At 42.4% G+C, this 15,417-nt stretch overlaps 1 protein-coding gene across 5 annotated transcripts in view; it reads right to left on the bottom strand.

The window, feature by feature from the left end:
• itpr1b (inositol 1,4,5-trisphosphate receptor, type 1b) overlaps positions 1 to 15,417 on the bottom strand; it is a 556,093-nt gene that overhangs the window by 93,098 nt on the left and 447,578 nt on the right. For all 5 annotated transcript variants that reach the window (XR_010976943.1, XM_068051457.1, XM_068051458.1 and 2 more), the window contains 6 exons: positions 13,546 to 13,710; positions 12,672 to 12,867; positions 3,111 to 3,209; positions 2,807 to 2,940; positions 1,965 to 2,130; positions 1,005 to 1,165 (listed from right to left, as the gene is read on the bottom strand). Coding sequence is in view for 4 of the 5 variants with exons in the window: in XM_068051457.1 (XP_067907558.1) it covers positions 1,005 to 1,165; positions 1,965 to 2,130; positions 2,807 to 2,940; positions 3,111 to 3,209; positions 12,672 to 12,867; positions 13,546 to 13,710 (921 nt within the window). In the remaining variant the exon portion in view is untranslated. The remainder of the gene's footprint in view (positions 1 to 1,004; positions 1,166 to 1,964; positions 2,131 to 2,806; positions 2,941 to 3,110; positions 3,210 to 12,671; positions 12,868 to 13,545; positions 13,711 to 15,417) is intronic.

Below are 15,417 nucleotides of genomic sequence, written 5' to 3'. Positions count from 1 at the left end.
CCGGACTGAACATTGAGTTCAATAATTTCAGAGCATGACGGGCCCCCCATTTTACTTCCATTTTTAGTTACTCTTCCTTTTTTTTTTAATGTTTATTTTATTTTATCTTAGTTTGTTCAATTTACCTACCCACTGTTTGTGCTTGTGGCTGTTCAGTTTTCAGTCCATTAACACCCTATCTGTACTAATGCTTTGTCGTTCAACACACCATTAACATATTGTTTGCCTTTGCTCCATGACCTTCTGGTCGGTTATTCTATGTTACCTTGTCCTATCTACACCTTCTCCTTTGTTATCTCTTGTCCCACCCCCGCTATACTGGCTTAAAACCTTTCACATTTCTAATATCTGCTGGTTCTGATGAAGGGTCACTGACCTGAAATGTTAACTCTGCTTCTTTCTCCACAGATGCTGCCAGACCTGAGTATTTCTAGCATTTCTTGTTTTTATTTCAGATTTCCAGCATCCGCAGTATTTTGCTTTTATTTCATTACATACATCCTGCCTTTCACACAAGATCTGTCTAGCACATTTTCAAGAAATTTCTAGACATGATTCTGACAAACTGGAATGAGATATAAAACTGTTCTTTAAACACATTGGGGGTGGAAATCATCTAGTTGTTTTAGGCCTCAAAAAATTTACTTCACCCTCAGACCTGGAGTTTGAGCAGTGGGTGGCACCTCAAATAGGCTACCCCACAGAGTGCAGATACTGTGAAGCTTACAGCCAATTTACTGAGATTCCACAGCAGAGGCCAAAAGTAGCAGTCACTGGAAAAGGTGTGCTGAGGCAGACAGTGAATAATACACAAGGAAATCTTCCAATAAAAATCAGTCAAGTACCATTCTTTTTAAAAAAAACAATATCCAATCCATCTTATTCCTTTTGGATGAAGTCATCAACAAGGCACTTAACACAGTGATAGCTACCCATCTTACCATATTATTTATTTATACCACTCAAAATGATAATTAACTATGCATTGTAGAGCTGTTACTGACCTTGATCATCTCAGCTACATAGCTCTCCGGCCCAGTGTATTCAGTGGAGTCCTTGACTTTCACCAAGACAATAAAGCATAGATAATGCCACATGTTGTGCTCCTCCTTGATATGTTCTTCAAATGTCACTGTCTTGTTGTCAAATTTATCCCTTTCCAAGCCTAGAAACAATAAATTAACTAATTACCAAACCTGAGACTAATTACATGTATAGAACTTAAGTGTAAATAGAAACAGGTCATCATCATTCAGGCAGATGCTCTTGACCGAGAGGAGAATCCATTACTCACAGTCTATTCATTTACACGTGTTGGGAGATATTACAACCAAAGTAATGCATAACTAAACTAGGCATTTTGAATTATCTGGAATACAAGGTCACATGATCTGGAACAGTAAATGCCTCATTTAACAAAACGCTCATCTGCTCTTAACTATTTCATGTTATGACTTTTGCTCTTACACTGATGAAACCTACTCTGCATCAGCTGTTCTGGCAATGCCTGGACACTGAATGTATCACACAATATAGTTTTTCTTGTTTCAGTAGATTATTCTGCACCTTCCCAATCAAACAGCATACTCACCTTTTATTTCCAATTTCCAGCATTTGCTTCTTTTTATCTGAACTCAATTATTAAATGAGTAGGTGATGAAGGAATACCATGCTGGCAAGATGTGCTAAGTGGTAGCTAACAGCTGACACATTCAACTTGAATGTCTATATGTAATGATCAGTTTCTGAACATTTATAGCTCTCTTCACTGAGCTGCTTTGATAGTTTGGCATGATTTTTTGAAAATAAAATACATTAAGACAACTTTTAAAAATACTTTACTGAATCTTAGCCTTTCTTAGGATATCACATTTTCTAAAGAGGCGGTTTAGTGACCTCTATCTGTTTTTTCCACTGACCTGAGACATCACTCTTATCTAGTTATAGCAGACATGAATACTAACCACATATGAAGCAGGTAGTTTTCAGAACTTCTTCCTTCTTCTGCTTTTCACTCCTCAAATCAGCAAAGGTGTCAATGATGACACCAAAGATCAAGTTCAGGACAATGATGATGACCATGAAGAAGAAGAGAAGGTCATAGATCACACGAGCAGCAAATAGTGGTTCCTGCAAAAATGACAGTCACCAAATGAATGCAGATATTTAGAATGAACAATAAATGCTTTAAAAAGCAGTTTAGTCCATGAAAATAGAACTTTTCTTCAATGTAAAAGCTCACATCCATGGGGTTGGAGCATTGGACGAGTTTCCTCCAAGTTTGTTTCAACACATACTAAGTCAGGCATGCAAAATATTTGTGCTTTAAGTACCCTTTATACATACCTGAAGACCTTTCAGACATCGCAGATGAAAAGCAGCTGTTATTTTTCCTTACTCGATACAAACAAATAATTTCTGGGGTTTCAAACTAACAAGTGAAATATGCATAAAACAAGGAACAACTTAATTTATTTCAAAAATTCTTAAATTGTGAGACATCCAAATATTGAGATCGGAATAACTGAAAGGTTAATGCCACAAGCTTAATTGGATGCATTCACAGTCAGTTTGTTGCTTTGGGGGAGATACTGTACAATCTATACAGTACATCTAATTTAATTTAGATGCTGGTAAAATTTTAATGAACAGGATCACACCATGGATTGTACTGGCAATTAAAACTTGACCAGATTAAGGCTAGATGTTACGCATTCAGCCCAATGGCCTCTGAATGGCCGCATAATATCAGCGCCCAATAATTACTGTTTTAAAGATAGTATTACATTAAGCAGCAGCTCTGTACCTCTTTGGAAGGTTTCCTGAGCACATCTCCCACTCCTCCTCCACTTCGCAGTCCATGGCTGAGTACAGTAATGATACACATCAACAGGGTTTCACAGGTATGTTCAGAGTCCTCTTCATTCTCGGAAAGCAACTCTGACAGAGAACAATTTGTATGTCAGGTTTGATTTTTAAACTATGCCAAAGCCATTTAACTTATAATTAACAGGCAAATCAACGCAGCACTTGTAATCCAATGTTTTGCCAAAGCAAGTTGCCTCGCCCTGCTTCCTGATCACATTGGTTTGAAACAAAGGTCACCTTACCATTACTTTCCATGGAGTAAAGTGTTGAACAGTTCTCTCCATTACCCAGTCGACAGACATCAGCAGTCAGGAACTCTTCTGCCATTGATGCAGCATCTTCTAAACAAATACAACAGAATGGAAAATAGACGTCAGGGTCCATTAAGACTGTTCTGTTTGCAGAGATTTAGGTACATTTCCACCTGTTTTTAACACTGGAGAAGAGGCCTGCATATGTTTAAATTGGGTTTCCTGTCTTATACAGTGACTTCTCCATCATCAATGGTAAATACAGAAAAATAACCACAATTTCATAGGTCCCAAAATTAATAATGCACATATTACTTTCACATAGTAACTTGATGCCAGTCAGGGGATCAAGTCAATACACAATCAATAGGGTTACCCTATGTATAGATTTAAAAGAAAATGACAGTGCAGGATCAGACACCTTCCAACGCCATTATCTTGTCTCCATTTTTAGCCATATTTAAAAAATATTGTTTCACTTGGTTTCATGTCTGAACTTTTGTTAAAAAGATAATGAAGAGACTGGATCAAGTTCTTTAAAACATACTAATTTTCACACCATTCACACCAATGGTCTTCTGTTCACAGTTTACAGCGTGGTACCTGGGCATCCATCAGTAATTCCCTTAAAATGTCCCCACCTTCTTATTTTATAATATGGTCTCCAAAAGATATAGAGGGAAACTCCTACCAAAGTCTGACTTCCTCTCCTCTAGGGTCCTGGAGAAGCCAGTGTGATTTATCCAGTGCTGCTTTGTAATGTACTTGCACATCATACCCAGTATTGAGTGCAGTGTAGATTATCCTATTGGTTATGGCTGATAAACAGAAAGCAAGCTACTCCCAATTGGATTTTTCCCAAAGGCATTGGAGACAACCACCAGTTCACCAGTGAAAATACTGCGAATGACACTACAATGATAATTTCATGTTGCATCGAATTTCCTGGTATATATGGTACAACAGTAGGGATTCATCCACTCACTTTTGTAAAAAAAAAGTCATGCAAGATGGCTGGGGACTGATGGCTGAAATGGAATGATAGAGGCCTTTAAGAAGATTTGCAGCAACAGTTTCCCAAGGGTATTTTTTTTTTTTTATAAACATTTTTCCCTGGTTTTGCTTTTGCTCATGACCACCATTTACATCAATTGTTGCGGTGTTGTCACTTTCTCTGTTATGTGCACAATAGTAGCACAGTGGAATACCCCCTGGGAATCCCATACATATGATTTGTGGAAGAAGGGGAGGAGAAAAAGGAACATGGGAGGTGATGTTAGGGGAATTTAGACATCCTATGGGTGGAGAGCATGAGGGGGAAGGGAGCGAGGGGGCAGGATGGGGCGGGGGGACGCAGAGAGAGGGGGGCAGGATGGGGCGGGGGCAGGGGGGAACGCAGAGAGAGGGGGCAGTGGGGGGACGCAGAGAGAGGGGGCGGGCGGGATGCAGAGAGAGAGAGGGGGCGGGCGGGATGCAGAGAGAGAGAGAGAGGGGGCGGGGGGTTGGGGAGAGTTACCAGAGGGGGCGGGGGGGACGCAGAGAGAGGGGGGCGGGGGAGTGGGGAGAATTACCAGAGGGGGCGGGGGGGGGGGGGGGGACGCAGAGAGGGCAGCAGGGCACAAAATATGGAATATCCATGGGAGGGAAGGGTTAACTAGAGGAAGGAAAAACAGGAGGGGGCGTGAAAGAAGACATGAACTTGTGTAGAAAGGTGCATACGTGCATGAACTCCGAATTGCCAAAGAAGTAACAGTGCAGTTGTGTCACAGCTGCAATCTGTTCTGCTGCCAAACTCAACCACAGGCTGGGCACTGTCTGTGGCTACGTCGGTCACTTCAGGCCACATCTTTATGCTTCATGCTCATTCCAGGCATGCTGCACACTCCTGTCTGAAGGGACCGTTACTCGGGAGTATCAAACACAAAACAGCCCTTCTTCATATCTGCCTAACGCATCACAACATCCATTCTATCAGCTGACTGCTGAGCTACTCAGTGCGTTCTGCGAACAGGTGACTATGTTTCCCTTCATTTCATTTCTATCTTGCACGTATTCCTGTTGACCAGTTGTGAAGCCAGAAACTCCCTTCCAATGCAGTTAAGATGTGGGAAAAACTTACATCCTTGGTGTAGGGACTAAGAAACAGCAGTCGGTCATTAGGCCACTCAAACCTTCAAGCCTGTTCTCAGTTCAATTAGATCACGGCCATCCTGTACTTCAACTTCATTTACTTGCTCTTGATCCATATTCCTCATGATTCTTGCTCAACAAAAATCTATAGATTTCAGTTTTTAACATTTCCCTCAGCATCTACAGCCTTTTACTGGGGGCAAGGGAGAAAGAGAGTTCCCGATTTCCACTACCCTGTGTGAAAAAACGCTTAGCAATGATAGAGCTCCAATTTTATGATTGTGTCTGCTTGTTCTGGATTCCTCTCCCAGAGGAACTAAATTTTCCTGTATCTACCCAAATGAGTCCTTTTACCATTTTAAACCCCTCGATTGTATCACCCCACAACCTTCTAAATTCATGGAAATATAAGCCAAATATATACAACCCCGCCTCCTAATTTAACCCTTTAGGCCACTGCATCATTCATTCAGGTGAATCTGTGCTGTACCCCTTCAAAGGCCAATATATCCTTCCTGAGGTGCAGTGTCCAAAGCTCAACATGCTCTCTTTAATAAGTTCAACATTGTCTTTGAAAGACATTGTCCATATTCTCTGGAGTTCAGAAGAATGAGAGGTGATCTCATTGAAACATACAAGATTCTGAAGGGGTTGGATAGGGTAGACACTGAGCGATTGTATCTGTTGGTCGGGGAATCTAAAACACAAGGCGCAGTCTCAAGACAAGGGGCCGATCATTTACGTTTGAGATGAGACAAAATTACTTCACCCATCTGGTTCACTAATGTCCTTTCGGGAAGGAAATCTGCTGTCCTTACCTGGTCTGGCCGACATGTGACTCCAGACCCACAGCAATGTGGTTGACTCATACATGCCCTCTGAAATGGCCCAGCAAGCCACTCAGTTGCATCTAACCGCTACAAAGTCAATAAAAAGGAATGAAACCGGACGGACCACCCAGCATCGACCTAGACACCGGAAACGACTACGGCAAACCCAGCCCTGTCGACCCTGCAAAGTCCTCCTTACTAACATCTGGGGGCTTGTGTCAAAATTGGGAGCTGTCCCACAGACTAGTCAAGCAACAGCCTGACATAGTCATACTCACGGAATCATACCTTACAGACAATGTCCCAGACACTGCCATCACTATCCCCAGATTATGTCCTGTCCCACTGGCAGGACTGACCCAGCAGAGGTGGCGGCACAATGGTATACAGCGGGGAGGGAGTTGCCCTGGGAGTCATCAATATCGACTCCAGACCCCATGAAGTCTCATGGCATCAGGTCAAAGATGGGCAAGGAAACCACCTGCTGATTACTACCTTCCGCCCTCCCTCAGCTGATAAGTCAGTACTCTCCATGTTGAAAATGATTTGGAAGAAGCACTGAGGGTGGCAAGGGCGCAGAATGTACTCTGGGTGGGGGTCTTCAATGTCCATCACCAAGAGTGGCTCGGTAACACCACTACTGATCGAGCTGGCCAAGTCCTAAAGGACATAGCTGTTAGACTGGGTCTGCAGTAGGTGGTGAGGGAACCAACAATAGGGAAAAACATACTTGACCTCGTCCTCACCCATCTGCCTGCTGCAGATGCATCTGTCCACGACGGTATTGGTAGGAGTGACCACCGCACAGTCCTTCTGGAGACTAAGTCCTGCCTTCACATTGAGGATACCATCCATAGTATTGTGCGGCACTACCACAGTGCTAAATGGGATAGATTTCGAACAGATCTAGCAATGCAAAACTGGGCATCCATGAGGCGCTGTGGGCCATCAGCAGCAGTAGAATTGCACTCAACCACAATCTGTGATCTCATGGCCCGGCATGTCCCCCACTCTACCATTACCATCATGCCAGGAGACCAACCCTGGTTCAAAGAGGAGTGCCGGAGGGCATGCCTGGAGCAGCACCAGGCATACCTTAAAATGAGGTGTCAACCTGATGAAGCTACAACAGAGGACCACTTGAGTGCCAAACTGTGTAAGCAGCATGCGATAGACAGGGCTAAGCGATCCCATGACCAACGGATCAGATCTAAGCTCTGTAGTCCTGCCGCATCCAGCCGTGAATGGTGGTGGACAATTAAACAACTAACTGGAGGAGGTGGCTCCACAAATATCCCCATCCTCAATGATGGGGGAGCCCAGCACATCAGTGCGAAAGATGAGGCAGAAGCATTTGCAACAATCTTCAGCAAGAAGTGCCGAGTTGATGATCCATCTCGGCCTGCTACTGACGTCCCCAGCATCACAGATGCCAGACTTCAGCCAATTCGATTCGCTCCTCGTGATATCAAGAAACGACTGAAGGCACTGGATACTGCAACGGCTATGGGCCCTGACAATATTCCAGCAATAGTACTGAAAACCTGTGTTCCAGAACTTGCTGTGCCCCTAGCCAAGCTGTTCCAGTACAGCGACAACACTGGCATCTACCCAGCAATGTGGAAAATTGCCCAGGTATGCCCTGTACACAAAAAGCAGGACAAGTCCAAGCCGGCCAATTACCGCCCCATCAGTCTATTCTCGATCATCAGCAAAGTGATGGAAGGTGTCATCAACAGTGCTATCAAGCGGCACTTGCTTAGTAATAACCTGCTCAGCGACACTCAGTTTGGGTTCCTCTAGGGCCACTCAGCTCCTGACCTCATTCCAGCCTTGGTTCAAACATGGACAAAAGAGCTGAACTCAAGAGGTGAGGGGAGAGTGACTGCCATTGACATCAAGGCAGCATTTGACCGAGTATGGCGTCAAAGAGCCCTAGAAAAACGGAAATCAATGGATATCGGGGGAAAACTCTCCACCGATTGGAGTCATACCGAGCACAAAGAAAGATGGTTGTGGTTGTTGGAGGTCAATCATCTCAGCTCCAGAACATCACTGCAGGAGTTCCTCAGGGTAGTGTCCAAGACCCAACCATCTTCAGCTGCTTCATCAATGACCTTCCTTCAGTCATAAGGTCAGAAGTGGGGATGTTCGCTGATGATTGCACAATGTTCAGCACCATTCGCGACTCCTCAGATACTGAAGCAGTCAGTGTAGAAATGCAGCAAGATCTGGTCAATATCCAGACTTGGGCTGATAAGTGGCAAGTAACATACTCGCTACACATGTGCCAGGCAATGATCATCTCCAACAAGAGAGAATCTAACCATCTCCCCATGACATTCAATGGCATTACAATCGCTGAATCCCCCATTATCAACATCCTAGGGGCGACTATTGACCAGAAACTGAAGGAGCCATATAAATACCATGGCTACAACAGCAGGTCAGAGGCTAGGAATCCTGTGGTGAGTAACTCACCTCCCAACTCCCCAAAGCCCGTCCACCATCTACAAAGCACAAATCAGCAGTGTGATGGAATACTCTCCACTTGCCTGGATGGTTGCAGCTCCAACAACACTCAAGAAGCTCGACACCATCCAGGACAAAGCAGCCTGCTTGATTGGCACCCTATCCACAAACATTCACTCCCTCCACTAACAACGTACAGTTGCAGCAGTGTGTACCATCTACAAGATGCAATGCAGCAATGCACCAAGACTCCTTAGACAGCACCATCCAAACCCGCAACCTCTACCAGCTAGAAAGAAAAGGGCAGCAAATGAATAGGAACACCACCACCTGCAAGTTGCCCTTCAAGACACACACCATCCTGACTTGGAACTATATTGCTGTTCCTTCACTGTCGCTGGGTCAAAATCCTGGAACTCCCTTCCTAACAGCATGTACCGACCTCACATGGACTGCAGCGGTTCAGGAAGGCAGCTCACCACCACCTTCTCAAGGGCAATAAATGGTGGCATAGCCAGCGATGCCCACAGCCCATGAATGAATAAAAAAAACTCAAAAGATTTTGAATCTTTGGAAATCTCTACCCCAGAGGCTTGTGGATGTTCAGGAGACGATAACAGCGAAGCCATTAAAATTCAGGGGGATATAGCTGGATCTTTTCTAGTTGGGGATGGTCAGTACATGACACTTATGTGGCACGTATTGTTAACTGCTACCTGCCATCCCAAGCCTGGATGTTATACAGACCCTGCTATAGACTGAGATTCCTGTGAGTGAGAGATGAAGCTTCAGTTCAAAAACATCACGCTGAAAAAGATAACCATCATTCCCATGAAGAAGATGTTTAGATCTAGGACCACAGCTGTCAGAAGAATTTCCTGGAACCGAAGTATGAGAGTATGGGTTGATGCATCAACAATGTTATTTACCATATTTGGGCAAGCAACTGCAGCTGACGTTCCACACCTCCAGCTAGTGAAACCACCGTATATACCCATGGGGTATAGTATCTGTCCAGAATGTGGCCAAAGAATGGTGGTAAATCACTAAATCACTCTCACATTTGATGACGAGCTGTACTGTCGACTGCGTCACTTGCAAGGAGTCCTTCATATCTGCTATGCACCCAATGAGGCTTCAAAAGTCCTATTCTGTCAATTGTTTAATGGATAACTAGCGCATTCTAGATGGTGAAACTGTCATTGTGTTAGCTCCACATACAAGAATGAAACAAAGTGAGTGGTTTATGCGGACTTTCTAATTGGATACCTAAAGCAGTTGGGTCAACAGTAGTCCAGGGAGCTGCTGCTGCTGATTAACTAGCCAGTCTGGTTCATTATTGGGACTTGAAGGACAGATCAGTCACAGGCGCCTTGAATTCTTCACACTTGGCTCAAGGTTAAATCTGCACACCACGGTTCGAATGGGTCGGGTTTCTCCAGGCTGGAAAATTTTTGGGAAGCTTGCTCTGTGCTGATTTTAGCTGGTTAAACTCCAGCAATATGACTGCACACAACTGGGGGTCCCTAAGCCCCGGATGTCGTGAACAGGGCCTAAAGTCCTCTCCCAACTTGGATGAATGGGATGTGTAGCTAGAGCAATAGAGGGTACAGTTGATATTGGGCACACAGAAATTCTATGAATTTCTCAGCAGGTTGACTTGGGGACTCAAACATAATGATGCGTTCACTAAGAATTGTGAAGGTAGCATTGTAACACATGTTAATTATTGACTGACAAGTTCTTCACTGCTAATTTTGTAGTTGACGAGAATGTTTCCATGGACTTTTAGGAGCTCCAGGATTTTCCCCTTCGAGTGGACTTCCTGGTTGATTTTACACAAGCTGATATCGACTCAAACAGCTTGTATTCAATTCTCCAAAACTCTAAAGTGGCTTCTGCTGAAGGAACAACAGAATTGAAGAAACTATTTGATGATTCACCAAGTCAAACCTAATCCTCTGAGGCCTGGGGAATTATAACATTACTTAAACTCACTTATCCTGTGGTTCAGCCTTTGTTTTTGACCTTGAGAACCGATTCAAACAAAAATCATGAGTGGACCAACACGGCTGTATACTAACAGACACAAAAGTCAGATACAATTATATATGATACCCATTATGTACTTTACATTTAGTCCCTTAATGCACTGGAGCTATAATTATAGATGTAATTATTAGAGGGTATATGTTTAAGAAACTTTCTGTAAGTTGGGCAACAAAACCGAAGTTCACAATTACCACTGCAATGATGTCCTTGGAGATGCCTTTACCACTGCAATGTATCCATAATTTTTTTTCTAGTCTTATTGTCTACACTCTGAAACCTTTCATCAATACAATGTAGCTCAGGTCAGCTTGAGACCTGAGGCTTTTCAATCAGTAACAATGTTTGGGAGGCCAAAATGATAATTAACTCATTGTGCTCATTGTAAGGGATTTTGATGATTGAAAATTCAGCTTTATTAGTATTACCTAATGCCCATGCCTTTTGTGTGCTTCAATCTGTAAGTTAATATTTCAATTAGTTTTAGTCTGTAAAAGCTTTGGTCTGTGTTTGAATTTGAATTCTGCCATACCTAGTTGATTGAAACATATTACCAGTCAATGTAAAAGTTCAGAAAGCAGAGTGCTGCACTCGGGTAATTGCCAACTCAGAGCAAGCACTGTCTTCAAGGATAGACTATGTAAAGTTTCTAGTTTCCACAAGGACAGGAATAGGCTATTCAGTCCCTCGAGCTTGTTCTGCCATTCAATTAGATCATGGCTGATCGGTATCCCAACTCCATTTACCTGCGTTTGATCCATTACCCTTGATACTGTTAGCTAATAAAAATCTGTTGATCTCCATTTTGAAAATTTCAATTAACCCAGCACCCACAGCTTGCAGGGGTGGGCGGGGGGAACGGGTGGGTGGAGAGAGAGTTCTAAATTCCCATTCCCCTTTATGTGAAAAAGTGCTTCTTGATTTCACTCCAAATTTGGCAGAGCTCTAATCTTAAAACTGTTCTGAATTTAACAGATCAAAGGAAATTGCTTCAGTCTATCTACCCTATTAAATCCTTTTCCATTTCAAACACCTTGATTCGATCAGCCCTCAACCGTCCAAACTTAGGGGAGTACAAGCCAAGTTTATAAAACATGCACTTATAAATTAACCCTTTATGTCCTGGAATCGATCTTGTCAATCTGTGCTGCAACCTCTCCAAGGCCAGCCTATCCTTCTTGAGGTGCATTTCCCACAACTGAACACAGTACTCCAGACAGTATCTAACCAAGGCTCTGCACAACTGAAGCATAACTTCCTCCCCTTTCTATTCCAGTCCCCTTCGAGATAAAGGCCAATATCTCATTAGCCTTTTTGATTACTTTTTGTACATGTGCACCAGCTTTTAGTTAGGTGTCTATTTAGACACTCAAATCTCTCTTCACCTCCAAAGTTCACAGTTTCTTGCCATTAAGAGGCAAGGTTTTTGAACAGGAAAAGCTATGAAACGGTTGAGAGAAAGAATTATATTTTAAAAACCTGAAATGTAAGAGTTGGAAAAAGCTCTGTGCATTAAGTATGTTTGCTTGATGAAAGCAAGATAATGAATGCTTTGCTGTTGATAAGCTTTCAAAGCCTTTCCATCAACATTCAAGTGCAGAAATGACAGGAGTTTCAGTATGAGTTGACCTTGATGTGGCACTCTGTCAACTTCACAGTCTATCTTAATACAATGCCAATGTATAAATCTCACTATGGTGTGTATTTAAGTCATCTGGATGACCTAGATATAGTTGAGTGCAGAAGGAAACACTCTGAAAATAAAAACCAACCTTTGGACAAGATATATTTTCAAGTCCTCTCCAAAGACGACAATCAGGCTTACTCCACCTGCTCATATCAAAGGTTATAGCTCTTTGTCCAGTCTGCTTTGTAAATGTTCCCTTTATACCATAGGAAGTCCACTAGGGAACTCACTCTGTGAGGAGTCATGGGTGTGAAATTGTGTGGAAGTATGGAGCTATCCTATACAATGCCCCACCAACCTCTCAAAGATGTATGTAACCCACTGAACAAAACACTGAAGACGCCACAAAGTGCAGTCCTACATCTTACTTAATGCTGATTTTACCTGCCCAGTAGGTTTTGTTTGGCACCTTATCCACTGCCAGGATGAAGTCATCTTTGAAAAACAAAAAGCCAACTATGGAAAACAGGTAGACTAAGATAAGAGCTAGCACAGCTGTCAGAATGATGGAGCGGCCATTTCGAGTGACACTCTTGATGACATTCAGCAACGTCTCTTCTCTGTAAACCAGATCAAAAAGCTGAAAGATAAACAGAAAGGGATCAGTCCTTTCCCTCTCCCAAAAAGGATGCCACAAATTAACTAAAATTAAGGAATCAACCCTGCTGGACATGGCCAATCTGCCTCTAGTAACTACACTTCAGCATATCCATTAAAACTTAGGAACTGCATCAATGTCTCCTGTAGTTGAACTATGCTTACTTTGGGTAGTCCCTTTACATACATGAAAAATTATATACATTAAATGTAAACTTTCATTAAACCTGTATTAGTCCTTGCATGACAATTGTCATGTGTAAAACAACTGTGTTAAACTCAGTTTTTGCTTCTCCCCATCCCCTACTCCTTTTTGGTCCTTTATGTTGTTACACAGTGTAGGAAGAAAGCAAATGACTGGCAGGGCTATTGGGGAAAGCGCAGTGGAGTGGGACTAATTTGCTAGCTCCTTCAAAGAATCAGCACAGGTGGGCCGAATAGCCTCCTTCTGTGCTGTATGAGTCTATGACTTGTTTCTAGTGACAATGCCACTCAAACAAACTACACTGGAGGGGGCCTAACTATCTGCCTCATCTCCGAATAGAGAAACAACTCACTTCTCTTCACATCCTTCCCACTCCTGGTATTTCAGCCAAGTTTGAAGCTCAAAATACCTTTAAGTGTTTAAGCAAAATTGAATTGACCTTCCCCAGATACATACCAGCAGACTGTAGAAGAATTCATGGGCAAAAAGTCCCATGACAGATATTAGTGTGTATGCTAGGTGATAAAGAAACTCCACATCCAGGACCATTGCCATATAACCTCTAGTGAAAGTTCCTCGATTTCCCACAAAGCTGGTCAGGAATATTACCTTATTACCAACCTGTTAGGAGACATATAAAAAGATCATTGATCAGCAATTTTATATCAACAGATATAGAATTAATAATTATTTTTAAGTGTTCTGTTACATTAGCTTTACAATAAGTGAGTCAAACAGAGTAACATCTAATCAGAGTCCAAAGCATTTCAACAAGCAGTTAAAAGTGTTCAGGCCAGCCCTTATTTTAAAAAAACCTTCTGTAAACCTATAATATGGCTTTTTCTGCACGCTTTTAAAATGAAATATAGAGCATGCAAGAGATGACTGTGGGTTTTTTTTTTTAATATACCCTTTAATAGGTTGCCTTGACGGGGGAAAATCTCCCTTTAAATAATCAATGTAGTCCATCAGGGCCAGTTTCATTTCAACTTGAATGGGTATTCAAATTGATACCCATTCAAGTTGACCTCAAATTGATAAAACCCAGCTAAGTAGGCTACATTTCTACACAAATTCAAATTCCATTTTTACAGGATTGTGGTAAGAGGAATATCCAAGAAAGAGATGTGGATTATGAGATTGGAACCCAAGTAGTCATCCTGGAATTTAATCGAAGCAGTGAACAATGTCACTGTATTACTCAAGTATCAAATTCCTACACCCCACTTGAAGAATTGCTAATGAACAAATAAAGTAATTGCTAAAAATGTTCAGGTGTAAACTCTTAGGAGAGAGAATGGACCTGGTGGTATTGTTATGTCCAGTAATGGCATACAAGATTTCCTCATATTTCAGAGCCTCGGACCATCCCAACTCTGAAGGACGCAAATAAATCTGTCCTGTTTGTCACACGGTGGCCATGGCAGAAATCTGGACAGTGGTCCATGTTTTAAAATCAGAACCAAGCGCGGGGGGATTGACACAGCCTCTAAAAAATAATGCCAGAAGATCCCAGGCTTAAGTCTTGGTTTGTGTTAAGTTGGCTGACTCCAGCTGTTTGGATGGTACAATTGGTCTCAGTGACCTAGCTCTAAGGAAGGAGTAAAATCAGTCAAGGTTTCCAGTCCTGATTTTAAGCTCATGGCTTTCTGCGCTTGGGTGTCAGATCAGGGCTGAATCCAGCTCAGTTGTGTTATTATCCACGATTCAAGTCTATCAACACCAATGGTTTAGTTTACGAATATACAATGGCCAGTATATATCCTGTATAGCTACACTCTATAAAGAGCCAGCTTCTCCAGAAGGAGAGAGAAAAAGGGAGGAAATTGTAAGGGGTAGAGGGTGGAATACATTACATTTTTAACTCAGAAGAATGGAGTCCAAGATAGTGATGTTAATTGTATAGTAATTATGTTTAATATCTGCAGGTGGTGGGCATTAACTGAGCATTCACTTGAGCCCCCTATAAATAGACACAGACTAAAACTGTGGTTGTTGGATTAGGAGGTGTATGCTTGTAATGTGTAACTCTAAATAAATACAAGTGTGTAAAGACTGGATCCAGGTTATCTTTCACCAACTGGCTTTCTGGAATAGAACAAATGAAACCACAACGACCCCAATGTATATTCCTTTAACTTCTTGTTTGTTTACTTGATGAGATGGTAGGGAAACAATAGATTGCAAATCCCTACCATAAAACCCTTCAGCCTTTGAGTGCACCTCTGCAAGCCAACATAGTGTACTGAACTGCAAAAGGGAAGGTTAACAAGAGAATTTACAGAGAACTGTCCCAAGTTGTAATTCATATTTAATTTGCATAGAAGT

Source organism: Heterodontus francisci, chromosome 19 (assembly GCF_036365525.1).
Source record: "Heterodontus francisci isolate sHetFra1 chromosome 19, sHetFra1.hap1, whole genome shotgun sequence".
Lineage (NCBI taxonomy): Eukaryota > Metazoa > Chordata > Chondrichthyes > Heterodontiformes > Heterodontidae > Heterodontus > Heterodontus francisci.
The sequence above is the reverse complement of the archived record's forward strand: the minus strand, read 5'-3'. Positions and strand labels throughout refer to the sequence as shown.